General features: G+C 39.1%; 1 protein-coding gene across 2 annotated transcripts; it reads right to left on the reverse strand.

Moving 5' to 3' along the window:
• Positions 1-567: 567 nt before the first annotated feature.
• Positions 568-12,722, reverse strand: LOC307026372 (alpha-tectorin-like). 2 transcript variants are annotated; one of them, XM_079661714.1, is made up of 18 exons: positions 12,592-12,722; positions 11,799-11,896; positions 10,811-11,038; positions 10,575-10,658; positions 10,031-10,136; positions 9,751-9,880; positions 8,952-9,195; positions 8,002-8,158; positions 7,524-7,611; positions 7,358-7,420; positions 6,504-6,706; positions 5,668-5,802; positions 5,114-5,301; positions 4,836-4,990; positions 4,466-4,711; positions 2,587-2,749; positions 2,398-2,490; positions 568-1,015 (listed from the first exon to the last, which is right to left on the reverse strand). In XM_079661714.1, the coding sequence occupies exons 1-17, from the start codon at positions 12,635-12,637 to the stop codon at positions 2,398-2,400; spliced, it is 2,427 nt and encodes an 808-aa protein (XP_079517840.1). In that variant the 5' UTR covers positions 12,638-12,722; the 3' UTR covers positions 568-1,015. The 2 variants fall into 2 exon arrangements, with proteins under 2 accessions (XP_079517840.1, XP_079517841.1); XM_079661715.1 differs by lacking the exon at positions 12,592-12,722 and adding an exon at positions 12,126-12,373.
• Positions 12,723-19,302: the final 6,580 nt, after the last annotated feature.

The following is a 19,302-nucleotide window of genomic DNA, read 5'->3' on the forward strand; positions in this document are numbered from 1 at the left end:
ATCAAATAAATCATCAGCTAAAAATGATTACGTTTACTGTGTACTTTGAAAGATTAGTCTAGTTAGCAACGATTGCATCACATGTTGATGTTACCGCTTGTTTTTTGTTTGGGTAACACCTATAATTGCAGTCATGTCATCATATGACACTAATGAAAGCAGGTGTGAAATGGTTCACAGCCATTCGACCCAGTGGGTCTTAATGAGGCACTGTGTGTGTGTGTGTGTGTGTGTGTGTGTGTGTGTGTGTGTGTGTGTGTGTGTGTGTGTGTGTGTGTGTGTGTGTGTGTGTGTGTGTGTGTGTGTGTGTGTGTGTGTGTGTGTGTGTTCATTTTGCCATAACATGTAAGCAACATTGGGTATATTAAAAATACATTATGCAAACAGAACAAACTCTGATATGAAGATCATGTAATGGTCTCATTTGTTACTCCTTGAACAAAATGACCTTTTGAAGCGATATGTTCCACACAATGTCTGTTAAAGTGTTATTCAGTTCATTTCATAAATAAAAGCCCACAAAGCAAGTATTCCCATTTATGTATTTATATTTTTTATTGATTATAAACCATCATGAAAAAGGTAGTTAAAGCATACAGCATGTTTTGTCTTCCTTAGGCCACTGGAGGTTGCAGGTTTTGATCTCAGACAAATCTTCACATTGTCTGCAAAACCTTGACAGTATGCATGTTTCTGTGTTTACTTATCAAGTAATGCTGGGTGCTTTGTTACAGGCACTCTCTCAGATTCTGTTAATCAATTCAGTACCTTTCAATGCTTTATAGATCATTCTCCCTCATCTATCTCAGAGAAACAACCACAAAAAGAAACCCAACAAAGACCAAAGTAATTTAAGGATAGGTACAAAATCAATGTATTAGTCTGGTAATAACAAACATATGTGCTTGTATAGATTCATATAGCAATGATGATTGAACACAGATTCTTTATCAGGGCAAAGACGGAACAAACATCATTTTGGGTCTTGAACCCATTGGTCGCTTTCCACGAAAACCTACGAAGAAACACAAGTTACCGTAAGTTGTTACTCACTATCATACAACAGATTTTTCTCTAAGACAACTTACTTCAGTCCTTTCATATTAGTTGTAAGACAATAACCTCTTTTTTTTTCTTCCAGTAAATACACTTTTATCTCTTTGGAAATGTCTTGTTGCATGTTGTTAAGGTAGTTGTCTAGTAAGGGCAGAAACAAAAGGTTAAAGGTCGGGTAGGTAATTTTGGAGAAACCAGCTCGAGTGCGCTAGAATTTGAAAATACACAACCGGAGAAAACTTCCTTACAGAGCCCCTCCTCCAACACACACGAACGCGCACATGACCAATGAGGGCAAGAGATAAGTGTGTGCACAGATTGAAGGCTGACAGGCAGGTAGGCCATCCAGTTACTTTAGCCGGGCCGGCTCAGATGATTGGTCGTGATTTTTACAGTACCACGGCTTCTACAGATAACATTTTTTTATGGATTTTTTGTCAAAGCACTTCAGATATTCATTGCTATCGGGATGTTAAGAGCATTCCATGGAATATAACAAAAAGTGTATCTCAAGCCGGTTTCTCAAACTTACCTACCCCACGGCCACCTTTAAAGGTAGATTTTTGTGTTTGATTTCTGAGGTCTTTAGGCTGATTTTTAATTCCCATGATCTACATGTTGTCAAGTGTCACAAATTAAGCCACACTTTTGCTCCTCTTTGATTTTACATACATTTATGTACATATTTCCCGCGATTCGAACACCGATTCACAAGTTACTTCTTTTGCCAGAAGTTCAACACTATTTAGCTGGCTTTGTATTCCTTTAAATACAAATTATATTCATGTCGGTAATCTTTATATCTTCAAAACAATCATTTACTTAGTTAGAATTTATTCTGCTGGTATCAAACCAACAACAGGTGCATATGACACCAACTGGAGTTACAACGAAACAAGAACATGGGCAGTCGCCGTGCTGCCTAAGCTAAGACACAGTCGATTAATTCATTTGCGTCATTTGGACAAATTCCACCCTCGCGAACCCTTGCAAGCTTGCGAACACGGATAGTGTGAATCTGCCTTTATGGAGCAATTGTAAAAACTAGGACTTTCAATCAATCATTCATCTATTAATCACATGATTGTCCATATTTAATAGTTACTGGGGTCCTAACTTGGTGCTTTAACATCTTCCTTTTCCTGATTAAAAGTTGCAGAACAGGTGTGTGGAAGGTTTGTGAGGCAGTGGATGTTACAGACTGAATGCATGAGCTTAAAGAACCTCCATCTTTTCCCCTTGAAACGTAATGTTTTTCTCAAGACAGATATTGTGGATATTCTGTTGTTGCCCCTAATTATTAAGTGGCATCAGAGGTTATGGAAGGATGAATCATCTCACCTAATTACTCCAGGCCATGCTGATCAAGGCAGGGTTTTTGTCCTCGTACTTTGCGAAGGCAGATCTGTGCCTTCTTGCACCTTGGCTGCATATCTGGGAAGCAATAACGGGAAAGAGACTTTAATATTCTTAAATTTGACAAACATACGCTTCTTTGTTCCATTTTGAATATTCAGATATTGAGCATACCGGGGCGCAGGCGTTACTCTGAGTGACACACAGCTCTAATTTGCAGTGTAAGTAGACGTCAGCAGAACTCCCAGTGAACTGGAACGAGTTGAAAGAGAAGAAGTTGGACGTTCCCAACCCATTGCCCTCCACTTTCACCGTCTGGTCAGCAGGGTTAGCACAGCTGCTCCAAAACGTGCCAAAAACAACAAACACAGGTTTAAAGACACATCTTTTTAGATTAGCTTTTTATTAACAACCCCCCCACTTTAAACGTTCTTTTAGTCTTTATTATTTACCTACCTTTATATTGTTTTATTTTGTTTTATATTGTTTTATTTATTTTATAGTCTTAAAGCATTTGATCTTATTTTATTAATCTAACATGCTTCAATAGCAATTTTTCTTTTTACGTTGGTCTTTTTTATTTGTTAATCGTTTAACCTTTACTAGAATTATGGCATTTTTATATCTATTTATTTCTATTGTTTGTTTGTTTGTTTGTAGCCTTTATTTATCCAGGTCAAAAATCCCATTGCGATCAACGATCTCTTTTACAAGGGAGACCTCCCGCACAAAAAGGACACATACCACATAATGACAGGCGTACAATTTACAAACTTATTCATAAAGGCAGGTTCCAGGAGTATCAAATATCATTTCATCAAGCTGTGCTTTAAAATGATGCAGGGGAACCAAAATGCTCTTTTTCAAAATGTTTTGCAGAGTGTTCCAAGCTAGAGGAGCTGCGCACATAAAAGCTTTAGTGCCTAAAACAGTCCTAGCACTTGGTACATGTAATAAAAACACATCCTGGGATCTTAAGGCCCTGATACACCAAGCAGTCACCAGAGAACTCGCCGATGCCGACTGTTGCGTCGCCGCGTTCTCCTGATGTTCTTGGCCATGTGTCGCACTGGAACACACCGCAAAGACTTCAGCCGAGTACGTACGAACTGCGCATGCGTGAGTGGCAATAACTCTCCTTACCAGCAGGTGGCGGTAGTGTGTATTCGTCATTCAAAAGAGGCAACAACCGGAAGACAGAGAAGAAGAACAGACTACGTGATATAAACAAACAACAAATAGCGTGTTCGTTCCATTTTCACTCTCGTCCATCGAAAACATGTTTCGTGCGGTACTGGCGCCATCATCCATTGGAGTGTTGCTTGGGGAAGAAATTCTCAAGCAACCATTTTGCTTCTTATGCACTGATTCGCTAGCTGAACAGCCAATCAGAGTGATTTCTTTGTCCGACTGCCTGTGGCCGACACACGGCTGATTCAACATGTTGAATCGGCCGTGCGTCGGCAATGAAAGGCCAAATAAGGCGTGTCACGGCCGACGGTGCGGGACACACCAAATTGAGTTTGGGCGACAGGGCACGCTTCGTCGCCCGACTAACGAAAACGGCCGATTTCGGCCTGGTGTGTCAGGGCCTTTAGGCAATAGCTACTAGCGACTCTCTGTGATATCAGTGAGCAGATGTAAGGTGGTAGTTTACCCAGCATGGCTTTGTGTATGAACATGTACCAATGACTGAGTCTCCGAACAGTAAGTTGTACCTATATGTTTACTTTGTCTTGTGGGTTTTATATTTTATATTGTTGCATCGACTCAGTTGTCTTGTGTCTTATCTGTCAGAGAGAAACCATTATTTATTTTATTTTATTTTTATTATCCTTATTTTACCTCCTTGTGTCTATTAACCTGATCAAATGTTATATTTTGCCTTTTAAAGTTCTTAACAAATAATCTGAGGGGAATTTCTTGTTGTTTATGTTTTCCTTGTGATGTGTCATTTTGTAAAGCACTTTGAGCCGCATGTGTTGTATGAAAAGTGCTATATAAATAAAGCTTTATTATTATTAATCAACATAAGTATTTCTGAGTATCTCACCCGTTCGTGATGAGGTCATATCTCAGAGCCCCGCTTGGCGACGGCTGATCGGTGGCCCAGCAGGAGTCCATCACCACGACAACCACTTTTTCATCAAGGCCCTCTGTCTCAATCTCCACCCAGATGTTCTGGTCCAGTTGGATGTCGGTGTCTGGCTGAATAACGTTATTACGCTCAGCGTCAATGTAGGCCTTCATGGTCAGATTGTACTTCCATTCTCCAGAAGTCATCTCCTGCATCACAGCCCTGGAAGTCAAAGACACATCCTAACAATACTAGCCTGCACACAACAATTAAAGTTCAATTCATTCTTCTCCTTGTAACTTCTGTAATCTTCTCTGGAGGTATACAATGTGCCCCCTTCACACACCTGTGTTTCAGTCTGATGGCCAAGCTCTTGATCTCCGGCTGAGCGTAATAACAGGAGAAGTCGATGTGCACGGGGTTCTGACGGTTGATCATGCCAGAATCGGAGAGGTTCCTCCTCATGATGGTGTTCTTGTAGATAATTTGACTGTTGTTTGCCTAATACATCACATGTTATCAGACATTGTCACTGCACGTTCAGATGCACTTCATTCACCTTTAGATTTTCCTAAATACATATTAACAATGTTACTAAATACATATCAAAATCTAGATACCCACCATGACCACTGTACCACAAGTGTTGCTGCTGTTGAATTTGAACGTCACCATGTGGGTCAGTTCGTCCATTTCAGCTTTGCAGGCCTCGTCATTGAGGTGTAAGAAGGAGTAGTCGATGCTTTTGTCCTCCAAGAGACAATTGGCCATAGTAACTGATGCAGACTTCTTTGTGCATGCTGTCGGCTCGCCTAAACGTGTTAAAAACATTTGATTTATTTAGCGTTTGTCGAAATCACTTCTCCTAACCCTAACCCTAACCGTAACAACAGCACAGTTCAGGGAGATGCACAAATTATTCAACATCACAAAACATCTCTAAGTGTATTTACAATTACTTGAAAGACTAGTTTGTGAATTATTTTACTTGAATAACATTTTGAGAAAAAGAAGACTGGGATAATATCAGTAGGTCATATTTGTAATTCATTTCTGCTGAAGATCTACATGTTGCCTTCTTAAGTTGATGTTCAACATACATAATTAAAGGAGGACTTTTCCTTCTAAAATTCAATGAAATAGATTTTGAGTCAATTTTTAGTTTCTAGCTGACTCACCGTAAGCATTTGCCCGTTTGTACTTGGAGGCAAAAATAGCACGACAGAGGCAGCGAGGATACCCCACTTGTCTTTCTCCGCAGAACTCATTATCGCTGCAGAACCGGTCCTGACAGGAGGCCCGAGGGACAGCCGCTGCAAACACACACCAGGGAAAACTTAAGGACAATACTTTAGTAAATCTACTTAGTTACTGTACACCACTGTTAAAATGTAAATCAAAAGAGCGACAGAACTTTAAAACAAAGTTGTCTTATATTTAATTCATTCATTTAGATCAGGGGTGTCCCAAACTACAGCCCGCGGACCATTTTGAATCGGGCCTCAGCAAATGTATAATGTCTAATGGAATATGGCCCACAAATGAAACTTGTGCTCGTCTTATATTGTACTTCTTAAATATAAATGTAAAAATATATTACACAGTAGTATTCGTGTGTTAATTAGCCCACTTTTCAAATACATTCAGTCAATTCAAGTTGGAACATTTTCAAACAAATCTTAGTTGATAAGAAAAAAGCCCAATAACTTATTTGCCTAACAATCTTGAATACACCCTTCCTATTTCCCCTTATTATAATCAATCTGAGGCTTCTGTTTTGAGGAATGAGCTGCTAACACAATAAATGAAACCCTCTGGACATTTGTTTTAATGTTGCTAACATATAACTGAACTTATGAGGCAATATACCTCTAATGAGCAGCCCAGCCCTTCATATATTTTCCTGTATGTGGCCCTCGGTGAAAAAAGTTTGGACGCCACTGATTTAGGAGATCATATCAGACCTATGCGTTTATATTGAAACAAAACAGAAGATATTGAAAGACAGTCTTACGGCAGCTGGTTTTGGTCATCCATCTTTCCACGGTGACGTTGCTGTGGAGGCTGCAGGCCTTGACGTAGGCCTCCAGGAACTGGCACTTAAGACCATCCACTGCAGGGTATTTGCACAGAGTGTGTGTGCAGGCGGCCATGTAGGGCTCCGGGTCGATGTGCTCATTGCAAGCACTGAAGGGAGCCTCTTTCAGGAGATTACACCTGAAAAGTTCAGTCATCAATGACAGTAAGGCATGTTTATAAGAATAAAAAAGGTATATGGAGTTAGAAGACACCAACAAATGTTAGTGTTGCAGAGGTGGGAAGTAGTGGAGTACAAATACTTTGTTACTGTACTTAAGTACATTTTTCTGGTATCAGTACTTTAGTCCACTACTTATTTTTCTGACAACTTTTTACTTTTACTTCTTACATTTTTAACACAAAAACCTGTACTTTCTACTTCTTACATTTTCAAAACAGGTTTGTTACTTTAGTTTTAATCTGCGTTTCATTACATTTATTAAAGCACTTTTCTGAATGCTCAAAGCACTTTACATTACATATTACATATATCAGACATGTAACAGTGAATACAGCAAATTAGGGTGAAGTGTCTTGCCCAAGGACACAAAGTTATGGGTACTTTTTACTTAAGTACATTTCAAAGCCCATACTTCTTTACTTTTACTCGAGTAAAGAAGTTTAGTCAGTACTTCTACTTTTACTAGAGTATTTTTAAACACGAGTATCTGTACTTCTACTTGAGTAAAGGATGTGTGTACTTTTGCCATCTCTGTAGTGTTGAGGTATAGCATGTCATAGAAGTTATTGATGCCTGTTTAAGAATCAAAAGAGAGTTTAATCTTTTACCAATCAGTTGTGCGGTTGCAGTTGATGGTACTGTCGGCAGCGTCAGCATATTTCATCCCACAGCTAATGGGACAACAAGCAGCAGAAGATTAAAGTCTGTCAATCAGCCTTATATTTAAAAAATAATAAAGTAGTAGTTATTTAGACATTATGTTTGAGGTCTTACCCAGGTGCAGAGTGTTCAGCATCCTTCTGTTGAATCAAAGGCGTGTTTGAATTCCCACATAAACCCTGCACAGCAGTTTCACTTGGTCCTGGCCGGATTTAGGAGATAATGTTGAGGATTATTACCACCAACAAAAAATATATAATATTAATAGATGATGGCTTGATGACAAAAACCTTTACATTAAAACACAGCTTTGTATTTTAAAATTCACGGAATTAGGTTATTAACAGATACATGTATATACAAAAGTACATATATTCTAGTTAGCGGGCATGCACAATGCCAGGACCTCTGCTAAGTGGAATTTAACCAACATTAATATTATTAAATAAGAAAGTGCTTTTCCTAATAGGGCGAGTCAAAATGTCTGCTGTTAAAAGCAGATTCTTTCCAGTAAAACACTTTTAACTTGTATTACTCTACCAAACGTGAATATTATGTCTTTAGATCCTATTTAAAGTGTGTTGTTGTGTACCTGTCATGTGGATCAGTGCGGTGTTGCCATCAAAGAGGACATGAACGGTGTATTGGGACTTGGATAGCTGAGCAGTCATTCCTCTGTGATCCCTGGAGAGCTCCACACCGTGAACCACCTGAGCGCTGCCGTTGAGCTTCAGCACCTTTTCATCCAGCTTCATCAATACAGAGCAGACATTTACTCAAACATCACAAACAATGGCATATCAATGAATAAGTCACCATATTTCAGTGTTTGAATGAGGGAAATACACAGCTTTGTGTTGAGACCCACTGGCTGTTGGAGTGACAGTACTTGCATTGTGTATTTCCAAAAGCAAATTGTTTTCTTCTCATGGCATGAACACAGTTATAATTAGCTTTCTTATTCTCCCTTTCCTTTATTTCCAAAATGTGGTCATCTATAAGACGATAGCTGTCAAATGAAGGCAAACAAATGTCCATACAAACTTTTAGAAGAGCACTAAATACCTTGAACCTTTTTCTGTTTGGAGAATATTGTTTTTAATGGTTATCTGTGTGCTAATTATAACATGTGTGTAATCATCAATTTTACCAAGACACACTAAAGCAACACATGTATTTACAAAGGGGGGAACATTTTAAAAACACATATTTTTTCACATAATATCTTGTCTTACTTCTACCTTTGGCACCACACCATATTTTCTTTTAATTTGGACTGTTAGCAAAGAGCCAGTATTATTTAGTCCTGCTGAAAGTCAGGCATTGTATACAGCCTCCATCATAGGCTAGTTTTCTTTTTACAAATGTGTAATGTCTTTGCCTGTGTGTTTACGTCTTTAACCTCCCCACAGAGATTTTACAATTCCAGAATTCCAAACATGTCTGAATATCCTCTCTGTTTTTGTTTGTCAGTACTGAACAGTAGAGTTTTATGAGGTCTTACACCCATTACTCATGTGATTGCTGCAGTAGAAATCTTACCTGAACCCTGCCACCTTGTTCCAGAGAAATCTGAACGTTGGGACTGTCGAGCTGCAGGATCACACGCTCCAAGAAACTAACATCCTTCCGGCGTCTTTCCTGGAAAACCCCCAGCACCTTGAAGCCAGGGATGACTGAGGGTCCCACCAGAGTGTACCCACAACGGTCCGGCACAGATTCAACTCTGCCGACAATGTTGATGACAGCCGAGCCGGTCACCGTGCACATGGTTTTAAACACGCAACTGAGGGAGGCAGATGGATATAAAGACAAAATGACACATTATATACATATGCCCTTAATAACTGTGTAATATATACCTGGCTGCTAAATCCTAAGAGCTGCTACAGGATTTTTATTTTGAAAAAAAATATATATATATTGTACTTTTTTTTTTTTATTCAATATTTTTATTATATCAAAACTTAGTACTTTTTTAAAATATGTAACATTAAGCTTTCTGTGGCTCTTTCCTGCTGTAACGATGCAAATGTCCCCTCTGTGGGACTAATAAAGGTATTCTGACTGATTGAGTTACTGAAACCACATCTTGATTGGTTGACGGAGGCATACAACCATGAGGCGATAATCCTATTTTAAATGTTTTTTCTATAAATCTTTGCTTTCAAAATGATTAAGAGTTTCCTATGAGCAGACTAGACTAATTGTAAGCTCAGTTTAATGCCAACAAAAACCGAGTAATTTTGTTTTTTGTGCCATCGTTTAATCGACTTAGAGACGTATTTGTTATCTCATGTGTTGGAGGGATTTGCTTTGTACAATTACTTCAAATATTTACCTCCCATCGCCCTGGCATTGCTCCATTGGACCGCAGTCATTAACGACCGTAGCGACTCCACTGAAGTCACACATTACAGAAGTGCAGGTTGTTGGGTCACTGACTGTTGTATTGGTTTTATAAACAACACCTAAGAGTCAGGAAGAGTTTATGTGGGTGGTTTAAATGCCAGACGTACAGGTGTATTGTGTGAACCAATTATATCCCAGGAATTAAATCATTCAAATGTAGCTTTTTTGAGGCCTAAAATTGCACTTTAGGAATGATTGTGTTTACTAACCTGCGAGTCTGCATCCGCTTACGTCTGTGATGACACCTACATTCGTCTCGGCTGACTGATACGTCTGTTTAAAAACTGAAACACCATCCACCTGTGCATCTGCTTGCTGAAAAGTGCCGGGAAACATTTTTAGTAACAAATACATGCTGTCGTAAAATAGTGTAATTCTTAAACCCAGGGTGGTTAAATCGCATGTGACCACAAAGAAGTCGAATTAGAAGAAAACGACCCCTGCACTGACAGATTAAGTTATTACTAATAGGTTCTTAAAATGAGTTTCTTACGATGCAGAGATAATCCATTTATTTTAAATTGGAAACATTACACCGTCAGAGAAAAAGCCTCTCTGGACCTGATTTGTAATTGTCCTGTGTCTGATAGCATGGCGTAAGTTGTGTTGACAATGGTGCTTTTGAACATGACAAAAGCCTTGTCTACTTGTATGTGATATTTCCTGAATGCCTAATAATCCAGTGTACCAACAGATATAGCTCATACATTGGGATGCATATATACTGTAAATATATAGTGTTATTATACTTACAACGTCAAGATTTGTGTATCCAGAGTGTGTCCTGATTGCCAGGATTGCTTGTGACCCAAAGTTACCCAGTTCAACCTGTTGGATCTGACAACAGGAAACAGACACAGAGACTACTCAGAAAAGGTCAAATTGAAAATGGCCATGATCTGAAATATCCCTTCTCATTACATGTATTATTATTACATGTTTGATAACTGATAGTGACACTGGTGACACTGAGACTGAAGAACACCCACTTCTGATTGTTGACTGTCTTTTAAAGGTATTATGTTGATGCATTTCCCAGCATTACTGAGGTTGGGCAGAAGTCGATGAACTCCAGATCCTGCTGGTATTTCTTTAGTGAAGACTGACAAGCCTCCTCTGTCAGCGGTTCCTCCAGACATGAAAATGCAGTCATTTTTAATTCCAGTTTGGTATGAGCCATTGAAGCAGAGGGAAAATGTATTAGATTCGAAGGCCACCTGTTGAAAAATCACAGCGGAGACACAGCCAATCAATAACCTTCGTAAAAACAGTTTAGATTTGAGAAGGCTTTTTATTTATGTATTCATGGAGTAAAAAATTGTTGCTTGAAGTATATATTTTTTCATATATGATTAGATAAATGATAAATGCCCCCCTTCTCTGCCTGAAACGCCTATTTAAAAAAAATGTTGTAACACAATGAAATCACTACGTAACACTTGTGCTTCTATTGGCTAGCGCTCCAACACATTGTACGTGATAGGCTACGGGGCGGGACATCTCTTAGCGGCTGACCAATCAGAGCAGACTGGGCTCTGGTTTCAGACAGAGGATGAAAAGTTGGAAAACTGTTCTTACTTTTCCAAAACGTTACATGCCATTTTTTGTACTGTGTATATTAATGAAGCTGCCTGATTGTTGTACTTTTTTGTAGGCTACAGTGTGGTTTGAGTATGTGCACATCTCCTTTAAGGCTTTTTCACTTTGGGGGGTTGACAAATAAACAACACAAAAATAAAAATAAATTGCCTGTGAATATTTTGCCTGAACTTATGTTTTCGTCTGCCCTAGAAACGACTCCATACCCTACCTATGCAAATTGTAAACAGGCAGAAAGAGACATTCGATCCAACCTAACAGCTATGATGTAATATATGACTACATCTTTCAACTTATGACGCTCTTGAAATGTAAACAGCGCCAAAATACCAGTTTTAATTAGCAAAGGACCAAACAAAAGGCATTTCTATTACTCACGTAGACTTTGTCGTATTTCTGTCCATAATAGGTGATGGGGCACGAGGTGATGTCCATCTCACCAGAACTGGTAAATATCTGGTTTGTTGCTGCAGTGCCTAAATATTCCACAAATTCAAAATAAGTTGACATTTTCTGTAGGTTTTTAGTTTAGTTTTATGCATTAGTGTCATTGGTAAATGAAAAAAAAGAAAAGAATGTCTTCAAAGTCATTTTAAAGGTTATAAACGACTGATCAAGTTGTGCCTGTTCTCCCTGTAGATTAATTATTTTGGGGTTTGAAGATTGGTAGGACATTTCCAGAAATATGCCTATTTACATTCTTACCGATAGTTACACGGAAAGATTGATACCACTCTCATGTCCGCTAAATATGAATCTGGGGCTAATTGCTTGTTAGCTTTGCATACACTAAACAAGGGGGAAACGGTAAGCTTGCTCTGTCCCAAGGAAAGAACATCTGCCTAGTGTAGCACATATAAGCCAGTGGCGAACCGTCAGGGCCTTCAAGGTATTCAGAGAAGACCCTGGAACACTCAGATAAAACCAACAAAAAATCGATTTAATTATATGCGGTGCGGCGGCGGTGGCGGGGGGTGTGTGTGTCTACAGGAGGTCCAGTTGTGATAGACACGGTTCGCCATTGATATAAGCTAACTAGCTAACAACACAAGTCGTCGTTTAACAGGGGGTTAGGTTGCGGACTATTTCTTGGCAGACCACAATAAACTTCCTGGAGTTTGTGCTAGTGATAAATACAAAATGTTTGCGGTGTTTGTTGAGTGTTTGTTACCTCCCAGCAGACCGAGTGCAGCCAGGTAAAGTAAGAAGCAGATCATGTTGGCTGTCCGCTGACCTGAAACACAGTTAGATTAGACATAATTTAAATCTACATTTCCGTATATTTTCAATATTCATACACAAATTATGTAAGCAATATTGAAATCCAAATGTTTCTTCTTATATACTGTAGCTCCTCAAAAATACATTAAAAATATGTCAAAAATAAATCATGTCTCTTGATTATAGCTTTTAGCAACATTTTGTCTCTCACCAATTCAAAATAAAGCTGCTTATCAATGTTTAAAAATGGTAAATAAAGACCCATGTTCCAGCTTTAACTTTATTTTTTACCTATACTGACAAAAATCGAAAATGTTATTGAACTGAAAAACCTACATCACCGTCACCAACGAGCCACACCAAGAAAATGTAATCCTTTGCACATAGTTTTAAAAAAGGATAAAAGAAAATTTGCCAGATTTCTGTTCTGGTCCAAACATAAAGCAGCAGAAATATACTTTAATAAATAAATGACCCTTCCCTTTTGTAAAAATCAGAAGCTAGAATAAAAACCCCAATCTTCTAATTGTTAAACCAAACTACTTCACACAGTCACGGTCGTCACAGTTACATTTTTTATTGAATATGTATTATGTATCTTTGTTTTAACCCTTGTGCATATTTTTTTTAAATATAATTTTGGACGTGTTAATGTAAATGGCATATATTTTTGCAACTGTTTGAAGATATTTTTTTTCTATTTTTTTCAAATTTGAACCCTAGGTATTATGTCTTTAATAAACTGAATAGTAAATATGCAGACATTAAGATCCCTAAAGTAAAGAATCACCCCAATTAAAACCACCATTGTTCATCTTACGGCAAAAATGACATGACAGCAAAAAGTCTTGCTTTTTATTATATAATGCTTCCCATCTAAAACCCTGTCTTCAAAGTTGCGTTAGTAACTATTTTCCACCAAATGTAACCATATTCTCAAATCGTGAGACAAATATATGCTATTTTCTTTGTTTGCTGCACACACTTTTTTTTAAATGCATCAAAAATGTCCCTGGCTTTAAGAAAAACAATAGCCCAAAGCAATAAGTGTAAATAAAACAATTACATTTGTGTTTCTTCTTTTAATAAAAAAAACAAAACCGGAGTAAACCGATAAGTAATGGGTTGAAATACTGTTTAAATATTTTTGAGTTCAGGACTGAAGTTGGTTAAAAGTGGAAATAATATTTATATAGGAGTATATTTTTAAGACAGTTTTTTACACAATTCCAAAAAGGTTAGTTCCACCTCACACTTCCACCCCCTCTGCATTGATTAATTAAATAATCTTAGTTTGGTTAACAAAGACCTCTCTCAAGATATATCTTGATGTGGATATTTTTTTGCTGAAAGACATCAGAGCAACTCTTTAAAGTGAGGCACAAAGGTAACAAAAAATAACCAAAAAATGATGTTCTTGTCTATATTCAGATTACCTAGAAGCTAATGAAAGAGTAAAATTAATAAAATAATGTGCAGAGAATATTTTGCAGGTGTTCTTACCCTCTGCTGGAGTTGTAGGAGATAAGTCCGGCATCTATGTGTTTGAGGAGATGCTTCAGACTGATTCTGCCTCACCTCTCTGTCACTGCAGTTGCATTAAACACAATCTTGTTTACTCTAACAGATTCTTGTAACCCATTCCTTCAAACTGGCTTCAGTCACGGAAACATTCAGTTTTTAAAAGAGGCCTAATTACCTGACGAGATACTGATGCAGATCGTGATAACATCTTGCACAATGAAGTGTCAAATATACAACACAGCATCAGTGTCAGATAAGATTCAGTTTGAAAGACATATGTATGTTATTTATGACAATTTATATATGGATAAGAATCAGCTGTTTATCAACTATAGTAAAACATTTTGTAAGTTATCATGAAAATGTGACGATCAACGAGTCTAATATTTAATGAAAATCCTAAAACAAATTAAAAAAAACAAAAATATTGTTTTGATTTAATATAATATAATAAAGGGAGGCTGTGGCTCAGTGGGATATCACGTTGATCAGAGGAGGATGTCAATTTGTCCCTGGTCAAGACCCTTCACCCCTCATCCTGTGGGGATTTCCCAAAGTATTGATCGATTTTAGTCGCTTTGAATAAAAGCGTCTAACAAGAGACATGTTATGTAAGGCAGAAAGGTGACATTGTGGCTTTAAGGTGAAATGTGTTAAACAAAGGAAGAATCAAGTCGTGCAGGGGAGATTTTAAAAACAACCCTACTATAGAGACAGAAGGAACCTGACCTTAATAAGCTTTATTAGCAAATACAAAAGAAATGTAACAGTGTGCGTGAGCTTCAGCTGGTTGGACGTGTTTTATTTTCAGAAAATTGAGGAAGACAAAAGAATAAAAACATCCGAAAACTGTTCAGTTCTAACCAAGAGAGATGTGGTCAGGAATGTAACGGGACAGGAAAAGCTTTGACAGGTCTATTATAAGTGCTGTCACTGATGCATTTTATCTCCAGGGGAGACAGATGTTAAGCCCAGGTATGGACAGCCAGTAACAGACTGAGTACCAAACAATAGTTGAACCGCTTTACAAAAATACCACATCATGTCATTATAGCACACGCATGAACTCCAAAATACAGTAAGATTAAATAACAGCACGCTATTCTCAGGAGCATGTAGCTACTCTGAGCTAGCATGTCTCGTCTTCTCCTTTTGAAATGTAGCTTCAAATGTGTGTCAAGAAGGGTCAATGTTTGATTCTTTTCACATTTCAAGGTAGAGATTAACATCAACAATACAGTAAAGAGGATCCTCTTTAATGTATTGTAATAATAATAATAATTTAAGCATAATATTTTATATAATAATCCATGTGTTCTTTCCAGAGGGAGTTTCTCTCCCCCCTCCATTGGACTCCTTTGTTTTTTTCCATAATATAATGACATCACTATGTAACACTCGCGCTCCTATTGGCTAGCACTCCGACACATTGTACGTGATAGGCTAAGGGGAGGAACAGCTCTTAGGGGTTTACCAATCACAACAGAGCATGCAAGTTAGTGTGTGAGTGTGTGTGTGTGTGTGTGTGTGTGTGTGTGTGTGTGTGTGTGTGTGTGTGTGTGTGTGTGTGTATGTGTGTCTTGTGAGCAACACGTTGGCTAACCACAGGAGGGGGGAGTGTAACTTAAGAAGTTCAAGGCCTTAGTGATGTGTCAAAGGGAGTGACTGACCCTTTGTTCCCTTTGACAGCAAAAAAATAATTGATGACATTTATGTTCTCACCCAAGTCTCTCTTTTGACCAAGTCATATGTGATGAGGTGTCATAAGTATTGTGTCAAAGTAAAAAGGGTGGGCGCTACATTTGCGCAACTCATAGGTATTTGATTTTGTATCTTTAAAGCTAAATAATGTAAATTAAAAATGATGGGACTACTTGTCTAATAGTTTAAACTGTGAATGAAGGCTCTCTAGATATTAGTAATATTTGAATACACACGCACGCACGCACGCACGCACACGCACACGCACACACACACACACACACACACACACACACACACACACACACACACACACACACACACACACACACACACACACACACACACACACACACAGCAGCAGCAGCAGCCCTCTAATTGCTACAAACTTAAATATGAAAAGGTTTAACTACGCACACCACATAACACATAATCTCGGCTCGCCCAGCACGCTCACTCACAGGCATAGATTGCGCAATAATTGATTACGCACCTTGGAGGTGAAGTGAAGGCATATTGTCATTCTAGAGAGAATACGATGCGTAATTCTTTTGGAAAACATGTTTTTCTTTTAGCCTATTTACCTCGTTATCGTAAATAATACTCGTTACATTGACACATGCATTATTTGTGATTAAAATAATGGTTGTTGTTAATGTATTAGCGACCCCCACAGATGTATGATTTCCCTGCGTTCATGGGAGCTCAGACCCTCCTTATGGGAGCTCAGCTCCCATTGGCTCTCACATAACTCGAACCCTGGCCTGCACTTTATGACAAAGGCCTTGGGGAAGTTGAAAAGTTGCAGGTCTCCCTTGAAAAAGAGATCTATGATCTTAAGGGACAATCTGGATAAATAAAGGTTTGAAATTAAATGAAAAAGATGTGACTTCACAGGAACGCGGGAAGGGGGGGTGCTGAGGGGGCTGCAGCACCCCCAATTGTTGGCGGAGAGTTGTAACTGCAACGTGAAAAAGTTCACTTGACAAATCAATACAAAACTTTTATTTTGAGTTACTATTTTTGAGTTAGCATTTTAGTGTAAGCAGTCTATAAATAATATAGATAATGCGGTGTGCTTTTGTTGTTGCTCTGCTATAGAAAATAAGCTTGTCAGTGCATTCAAGATCAGGGATGGGAGTTTTGTGAAGGCAGGGTTTAAGAACTGGCGAAAGGCAGGGGAAACATTTAGGGAGCATGAGAAGTCCCATCAACACACAGGCCGTCAACAAACTGGCAGTATTTAAACGAACACCGATGAATGCACTGCTCTCAAAAGCTGTTGCTAAAGACTAAAATGATTGCATTTAATATGGCGTTATTATACAGTACCAAAGCCCCGAATGTTTTTTCTGTAGCCCCGGACAATTCTCCCTCAATAATACATTAAGCGTACTTTACCTGAACCTAATCATGAGAGGGCAGCAGAATTGTAATTTCCCGTGTTCAGTGACAAGACACCAGACCAACCAGAGAGTTGAATGGAAATAAACACCTGTCTTATTGGCTCACAGGTCCCTATCCTGTGAGCTGTGACAATATTTAAACTGTCAGTCGGACTCAGAGTTTTTGAAGATGGACATAAGAACATTTTTTCTTAGAAAAGACGACAATTCTCAAGTGGTGGCTCACACAATAACCCCAGAGCCACCAGTTGCGCCAGGTAAACAAGGTATGTAAATGTCAGTAAACGTCAAAGTTATGCGAACATGTAAGCAAAGCATTAATTACAGCTACGTTGACGTTACTTTGAATCGCGGGGGTAAGCTAAACCTTTAGCAAGTAGCTATAGCTAGCCAGAGATATTAAATAAACACTTTGTCATGCAATCTAAATGTAATGTTTTTTAGCGTTACCTGGTGATTTCAAAGAAAGCTCTCTGGGAAATGTTGACTTACTGTTTGACATGAAGCTAGAAGCTACCTTACAGTACACAGTTGATCCTGAGTCCTTTCAGTTAAAGTGTTTCATAGTTAGCTTAGCTAAGCATAAACCTAGCACTGAAATATATGGATGTTATGTGACAGTATTTCTGAGAAAAAGTCAGCTAAAATGGTGGCATAGTTCCTACTGCTTTACGTGCCGACAGCATGTTTGAACGTATTTGCAGCAGTAAATGTGGCTGTTTGGCCACTGACGTTGCCATAACAATTTGTAATATCACAGAACACTCACTACACTTTCAGCGAGTTCAACGGGCTGCTACAGCATCACACAGCATCCGCTGCACGGACCACTATTGCGGTAAGCATGTTGTAACTTCCGGTTGTTGTTGTCATCTCCGGGTATCTCGTGTGCCTGTTCTGTTGCTGATAGCTTATTATCTTAAACTCAGAGCACTCAAGTCTCACGCAGTTGGCGTGAGACACACGCATTTAACTCCATTCACACGCCACACCTTGTATTTGTCACGCAGAGATTTCTTTCCAGGGTACCGCACACCAAGTTGCGCCGCAATTTTGTAAACAAATTAGGCTTGTTTGAGACGCGTGCACTCCACTAGTACCTCCAACCCCCCCCCCCCCCCCCTGTTGCCAAAATGTCACTCTGAACTCAAAACTTGAGAGCCCTGTTAAACTTATTTGATCGTTTTCAAACTCTTGATCAGGGCAACTGCCTGACGTTGTAATCACATGTTATTACAGCTTAAGCACTCACAACTCTCCTTCTGTTAGCGACTGTAACGCCACAGTTGCCTACACTCTTTTCGGGTTTGCTAACGGTAGCTACTTTAGCTTGATAGCTAGCCATGGCTCTTTCCCCACCCTCGGGTGCTATTTCCTGCTCTAAATGTCTCACGTTTGGTTACTTCCTACCTCCTTTACTGGTACCGATACATGTATTAAATGTAGTATAGTTGTTAGGTTGGAGGCGGGAATCATAGCCATTGAAGCTCGGCTCCGCATCTTAGAAAGTAACTCAGCTACAGTAAAGCCCATGTTAGCCGGTGCGGACCGGCAAAAGGTAGCTCCTCTTAGCCGTCCCCCGGCAACTCCCGAGCAGCAGGGAGATTGGGTGACTGTTCAGAAGGGGCATAACGCGAAACCCGCAGGTCCCCACCAACCCGTTCACGTATCTAACAGATATTCCCCACTCAGCGAGACACCCGCTGAGAAGCCAATTCTGGTTATTGGTAGCTCTATTATGAGACACGTGAATTTAGAGACCGAAGCCTCCACAGTCACATGCATTCCGGGGGCCAGAGCGGGCGACGTTGAGGCGCATCTTAAACTGCTGGCTAATAATAAATGTAAATACAGTAGGATTGTTATTCACGTCGGTGGTAATGATGTTCGTTTACGCCAATCAGAATGCACCAAACTTAATGTGGCGTCGGTGTGTAGTTATGCTAAAACAATGTCGGACACCGTAATCTTCTCTGGTCCCCTCCCCAATCTGATCAATGAAGACATGTATAGCCGCATGTCATCATTTC

This window comes from Notothenia rossii, assembly GCF_949606895.1.
Source record: "Notothenia rossii genome assembly, chromosome: 2".
Taxonomy (NCBI): Eukaryota; Metazoa; Chordata; class Actinopteri; order Perciformes; family Nototheniidae; genus Notothenia; species Notothenia rossii.

Excerpts from the sequence above, each read along its gene's own strand:
- LOC307026372 (XM_079661714.1), bottom strand. The coding sequence starts at position 12,637 with ATGATCTGCTTCTTACTTTACCTGGCTGCACTCGGTCTGCTGGGAG. Across the intron at positions 10,659-10,810 it reads AAGACAGTCAACAATCAGAA|ATCCAACAGGTTGAACTGGG; the intron begins GTGGGTGTTCTT and ends TCCTGTTGTCAG. Across the intron at positions 4,712-4,835 it reads GCCATCAGACTGAAACACAG|GGCTGTGATGCAGGAGATGA; the intron begins GTGTGTGAAGGG and ends TTTGACTTCCAG.